The 6,548-nt window shown below is 43.5% G+C and overlaps 1 protein-coding gene across 1 annotated transcript; it reads left to right on the top strand.

The window, feature by feature from the left end:
- Positions 1-3,241: 3,241 nt before the first annotated feature.
- Positions 3,242-5,907, top strand: LOC109747041 (protein NETWORKED 2A). The gene is made up of 2 exons (XM_020306136.4): positions 3,242-3,348; positions 3,431-5,907. Exons 1-2 carry the CDS (start codon positions 3,255-3,257, stop codon positions 5,845-5,847), a joined length of 2,511 nt encoding a protein of 836 aa, XP_020161725.1. The 5' UTR covers positions 3,242-3,254; the 3' UTR covers positions 5,848-5,907.
- The last annotated feature ends 641 nt before the right edge of the window (positions 5,908-6,548 follow it).

Here is a 6,548-nt window from a genome sequence, read left to right as displayed (position 1 = left end):
AAACGTCGTCTTCGATAGGCTCTGAGGGGCACCGAATCGTCTTGTGCCTAGACATGAGATATCTGAAATGCTCATTGCACACGATTAGTTCACAAATGCATTGTCATCAATCACCAAAACCACATAGGGAGAAATATGCCCTTACAATCTTGTTACCGACAAGTCTCTTTACTCGTTCCGTAATACAAGATCATGTGACTAAACTCATTAGTCACATGAAGCTTCTTATGATGTTGTATTACCGAGAGGGCCAGAGATATCTCTCCGTCACACAGAGCAACAAATCCAAGTCTTGATCCATGCAACCCAACAGACACCTTCGGAGATATCTGTGGAGAACCTTTATGATCATCCAGTTATGAAGTGACGTTTGATAGCACACAAAGCATTCCTCCGGTATCCGGGAGTGGCATGATCTCATGGTCTAAGGAGTTGATACTTGACATGAAGCAAGCTATAGCAAATAACTAAACGATTTGATGCTAAGCTTGCGGTTGGGTCTGTCCATCACATCATTCTCCTAATGATGTGATCCCATTATCAAATGACAACTCATGTCCATGGTTAAGAAATCATAACCATCTTTGATCAACGAGCTAGTCTGGTAAAGGCTTACTAGGGGCACAGGTGTAGTTTATGTATTCACACATGTATTAAAGTTTTCGGTCAATACAATTCTAGAATGAATAATAAACATTTATTATGAACAAAAGTATGATAATAACCAATTTATTATTGCATCTAGGGCATATTTCCAACATTCTCGTGGAAGCACAAATTTACTTACGTGAGAGGCATTAAAAAAACGCGTTTGGCTTCCACAAGAGACACAAATTTGCTTCTCGTAGAATCACATATTTTCTTCCACCAAAAAAAGGAAAAAAAATGTTTCCATGAGAGACACAAATTTGCTTCACGTAGAGACAGAGTTGTGCCTCTCGGAAGGAAAAAAAAAGAAAAAAAGCTTTCGGCTCTGCCTTTTCTTTTCTATGTTTTTTTCCCGGTTTTTTCATGAAAAAATTCGTCGAAACCTCTTAACATGGGATCTAATTTCCAAGGTCTCGACGCGAGAACTCCAACGATAAAACGGTTCGGGATTTGGACGCACAGTTCAAGAGATAAAATGTTTTGAAAAAATAAATCTACGAAATAAAGGAAAAACTCATAGGCCGCGACAAGTGGCGCATGCAATGCGCCACTTGTCATCATCTAAGAAGGTGGGAGTGATCTTTGCAAGGAGTACCTTTAATTAGGAATCTTGGAGATTTAGGTTTATTTTTTGAGCCATAGGAGATTTAGGTAGTTTTTTTTACGCTAGGAGATTTAGGTGGTTAAAAAAGGGAGGAAGGATTTTTTTTTAGGGAAGGGAGGAAGGACTAGAGATGCACTTAGAAACGCCACAAGCCCACGACGGCCCATCAGCCTGCCCATCAAGCCAATTCCAGAATCCAGGCCCGTGTTTCACAGTCGTTCTCTGGGCCTGGATCGCTCTTGGCCGCCCGCCCGCCCTTCCTTCCCCCCACGGCAGCCGACCGCACCACCACCAACCACCGGCTATTTTTTAAATAATACATTTTTTAATTAATTTTCATAAATATTACGCTGGATAAAAAAAATTCAAAAATAATACACCGTCGGCCCGCTGCAAGCCGACTGGGCCCAGTCGGCCCACAGCAGGCCGATTGGACTCCAGTCGGCCAACTGTGGGCTGATTGGGTCCTGTCGGCCAGCTGTAGGCCGACTCGAGCTAATTGCCTCGCTGTGGGCAATTGTTTTTGCAAAAAAAGTAGGCATAAAAAATATATGTTTAAAAAAATGTTAATTATGTAATTAAAAAATGTTAAACGTGTATAAAAAATGTTCCTGATGTATACAAAAAATGTACAATATATATGCAAAAAGTTGACATAAAAAATACGTTTTAAAAAGTGTTAAGCATGTATTTAAAAATTGTTAAATGTGTGTATAAAAAATGTTCCTTATTTATACAAAAAATATAGAATGTGTATGAAAAAAGTTGACACCAAAAAAAAATGTTTGAAAAAAAATGTTAATCATATATTTGAAAAAATGTTTCTTATCTATACAAAAAATATAGAATGTGTATGAAAAAAAGTTGACACCAAAAAAATATGTTTGAAAAAAATGTTAATCATGTATTTGAAAAAATGTTCAACGAGTACACAAAAATGTTTAATGTATTGGAATGAAAGGTTAAACGTGTATAAAAAAATGTTCCAGCTCCGGATCCGGTATGGGAGCATCACGGACCTAAGTATGATTGGTTGCTCTTTTTATATGGAACTGGAACATTTTTTTCAAACATATTTTTTTGGTGTCAACTTTTTTTCATATACATTCTATATTTTTTTAATAGATAAGAAACATTTTTTATACACACATTTAACAATTTTTAATCATGTATTTGAAAAAATGTCAACTTTTTTTCATACACATTCTATATTTTTATAAATAAGAAACATTTTTTATACACACATTTAACAATTTTTAAATACATGCTTAACACTTTTTAAAACATATTTTTTGTGTCAACTTTTTTGCATATATATTGTACATTTTTTGTATACATCAGAAACATTTTTTTGTACACGTTTAACATTTTTTAATTACATAATTAACATTTTTTTAAACATATTTTTTATGCCTACTTTTTCTGAAAAAACAATTAGCCCACAGCGAGCTAATTAGCCCAATCAGCCCACAGTGGGCCGACAACAATCCAATCGGCCTGCTGTGGGCCGACTAGGCCCTTTTGAAAAAAAATTACCCAGCCTAATATTTATGAAAATTAATAAAAAATGTATTATTTAAAAAAAAATTAGCCAACCACCGGCCACCCCGCGCCGCCCGAATGGCGGAAAACCCCACCATGCCACCCCCGCCACGCGAGCGCTGCCATCCGCTCCCACCACCGGCCGCGCGCGTCGCTCGCGCCCGCCCCGCCCATCCCCGCGGCACCCTTTCCCTCGTCCTATTTCGCCATGCCACCCTCCACCACCGACCCACCTCCCCTCCCCTCTCCTCTCCTTCTCCGGCTTCCGGCGGCTAAGGGCCCTCGCTGCACGCGTCGCGCTATCCGCATCCAGTCCTCCCCGTCGCGGCGCAGCTCAGGCCTCCCACGGCACCGAGGGCGCGCGCCCGGCGACGCGGAGTAGCAGGAGGAGGAGGAGGAGGAGGGGGTTAAGAGCGAGCGGGCGGCCCCGGCGCGGCGTGACCCCCTCCGGCCTCCGGCCATGCTGCAGCGCGCGGCGGGCAACGCCTACTCCTGGTGGTGGGCGTCCCACATCCGCACCAGCCAGTCCAAATGGCTCGACGCCACCCTCAACGGTACGCACTCATTCCCCATTGCGCATAGCGGATTTCTGAAAATTGTGGCTGTGACAATGTTGCATCTGCATCGTGCGTGCAGAGATGGAGGAGAGGGTGAAGCTCATGATCAAGCTCATCGGGGCGGACGCCGACACGTTCGGCAAGAAGGCAGAGCTCTACTTCCGGAGCCGACCGGAGCTCATCAGCAACGTCGAGGAGATGTTCAGATCCTACCAAGCGCTGGCCGACCGGTATGACCGGATATCTAGCGAGCTGCACAAGGCCAACCACACCATTGCCACCGTTTTCCCGGACCATGTCCAGTTCTCCATGCAAGAGGGTGACTCCGAAGGAGTCCCCAAGGCAATTACAAGTATTGATCTCATCAACTACAAATTCCCTGCCCTGGAAGGTTTGCCCATGGGCTCACGGGTCACAAGCCGGGGATCGAGCCCGAACCCGGCTCCGAAGAGGACCCAGACGCACCGGCGAGTCGGCTCCCACATGAACAAGGACAGGGCACTGGAAGAGATCGACAAGCTGCAGAAGCAAATCCTGGTGCTGCAGACCGAGAAGGAGTTCTTGAAGACCACTTATGACAGTGCACTGGGCAAGTATCTGGACATTGAAAGGAAGGTGGCCGAGTTGCAGGAGGAAGTTTGCGGCTTGCAAGATACTTTTAGCACTAGCTCGGGCATTGAAGACAATGAAGCCCGAGCACTGATGGCTTCACGAGCCCTTATGTCTTGTGAGCATACATTGGTTAACTTGCAGGGCCAGCAAAAGAGGTCATCTAAAGAGGCGAGGACTGAATTTCAAAGATTCAACGAGGCAAAGGAGAAACTGAAAACCTTCAAGGATGAGTGTGGGCAGCCCCAGACGCAAGATGACGGGCCCGATCACGATGAAACAGGACTTACCCAAGTACTGCCACCTGTGGATGGTGGCGATTCTGTTCAGAACGAGGCTAAGCTTGACCTGCAGGAAGTATGCCAAAAAATCAAAGAACTAATTGAATTGCGCCCAGAGGCATCAGTTTCAGACATAGCGGAAAAGGTTGATCGACTTGTGGAGAAGGTAGTCAACCTGGAGCTTGCTACTACGTCGCAGAACGCTCAGATCGATAGAATGAAATCCGAGATAGATGACTTTCACAAGCGCCTGCATGCCTTGGAGGAGGAGAAGGCGGCTTTGGTTGTCGATTCCAGTAAGTTGGCCGACAGGTTGAAGCAAGTTGAGGTGGTGCTACAAGTCGTCCTACAAATTGGTAGGTCCATACAACATGGTACCGAGAATATTAGTAAAGAAATGACTGAAGCTTGCAGTGAACTTGCTGGGTTTGTAGAAGCATTGAACTCTCCAGCGTCTGAAAACAGCAAATTTTTTGATTCGTCCGAAAAGGGCTCGGAAGATCTTGTGGTGCAGCAACAGCTTGTTGCTAATCTATCTGAAGGCGAGGATAATATTTTATCAGAAGATTATGCATCTGTGCTTCAGATCTACAAAGATACAGAGCAACAACTTTCTGAAATTGAGAAGGAAAACCAAAAGTATCATACTGAGGCGATGTCAGAGCTGAAGGAACTGAAGAGCTCTAATACAATGAAAGACGAGGAGATTCATTCTCTTCGCCGCATGCTAAGTTCTTTGCAGAGAAAGATGAATGTTTCTGTTTCGGAGAGCGGGGAGACGTCTGAAGAAACGTCCAAAATAAGCAGCACTCCTACAACTGAAGACAAAGAGATTGCTGATGTAGATGAATATATTAAGCAATGCGAAGGTGAAGAACCACTTGAGTATTCAGTTGGGGAGGAAAAATTTAGAGCAGAGATCGACAAGGTGTTGGAGCAGACCATGGACTTCTGGCTGAGGTTTAGCACATCATACCATCAAATACGACATTTCCAAACAGCATTTGACAGGCTAAAAGCCGAGATGATTAAGTTGACCGATGCACAGGCACAGGGAGTTGCAGATGGAATTCCTACTAATCATCAGGTAGCAAAACTGGAGTCAGCTGTTTTAGAAAAGAAATTTCGGGATTTGAATACAGATCTTCAAGTTTGGATGGAAAAGAATGTGCTATTAAAAGGAGAGCTGGAGAACAGGTTCTCTTCACTATGCAGCATACAAGAGGATATATCAAAGATCACAATTCTGGATAAAGGTGGTGAAGATCATTTCATCCTCATCCAAGCTGCAAAATTCCAAGGAGAGGTTCTTAATATGAAACAAGAGAATAACAAAGTTGCTAAAGAGCTAGAAGCTGGGCTGGACCACGTAAGAGGTCTCCAAGTGGAGGTTGGGAGGGAGCTCTTGAAACTCCGGGAGAATCTTGAGCTATCTATAGCAAGAAGCAACCGCGCTCAACAGAACTTTCGAACCTTGTCAACAAAAGCTGTGGTTCCCCTTAGAACTTTCCTGTTTGGTGTGAAGCCGAAGAAGCCATCACTCTTCTCCTGCATGGGTCCTGGGATGCATAAGCAATATGGTAGCTCGAAGTCTGGTCGTAGATGAGAATGGTTGGGTTATCTGCTATTTGTTTCTTCATATTAATACATGAGAGATTTCATTGTAGTAGCCAGTGGATTTGGAGCTATACGTGTCTTTCCTTAGGGCTTAAATGTATAGGACCTGCATCACTTGACTCGAATTTGGTTTACGATTCAATATACTCCTGCACTAACCTTACTGCCAGAACTAAATTTGGTGGGAAGGATAATGTCATATTTGTTCATCATACTACTGTCCTGCTACCGGAAGAAACTGTGTTTGCCTTCAATGGTCAAACTGAGGTCAAGTTGGCAATCCTTCGGGGCATCGTTCATAAAGCTGTTGGGAGGGAACTATTGCCACTCAGATTCCAGACAAAGTACAAACTTTTTTTGAATTTCTCATGTCCCAGTATCCTTGTCTTCTTCTGGTGGTCTGTTCAGCAGTCATTGAAATCACTTTTCAGGATACGCAATCTTGGAGAAGCATGTCTCCCCTCGTTTGGCAATGTCTTTCTTCAATGCATGGCGTCAATATAGTGGAAAATTACCAGACAAAAATGTCTGTTGACTTCATTGTGTTTGGTTCATGTCCAAATTCAAAGTTGATTTGCATACGATGATCTGTTAACATCCAAAAAAGGAAATGGAAGGCTAGGTTGCCTATAAAACTAATATTATACTACTTTCTTCTGTTCCCTTTTCTATTGAAGGTGGTGTTGCTGT

Source organism: Aegilops tauschii, chromosome 1 (genome assembly GCF_002575655.3).
Source record: "Aegilops tauschii subsp. strangulata cultivar AL8/78 chromosome 1, Aet v6.0, whole genome shotgun sequence".
In the NCBI taxonomy this organism is placed as follows: domain Eukaryota; kingdom Viridiplantae; phylum Streptophyta; class Magnoliopsida; order Poales; family Poaceae; genus Aegilops; species Aegilops tauschii.
Note: the sequence above shows the minus strand (reverse complement) of the source record. Positions and strands in the feature narration are given on the sequence as shown.

Excerpts from the sequence above, each read along its gene's own strand:
- LOC109747041 (XM_020306136.4), top strand. The coding sequence starts at position 3,255 with ATGCTGCAGCGCGCGGCGGGCAACGCCTACTCCTGGTGGTGGGCGTCC. Across the intron at positions 3,349-3,430 it reads GCTCGACGCCACCCTCAACG|AGATGGAGGAGAGGGTGAAG; the intron begins GTACGCACTCAT and ends TCGTGCGTGCAG.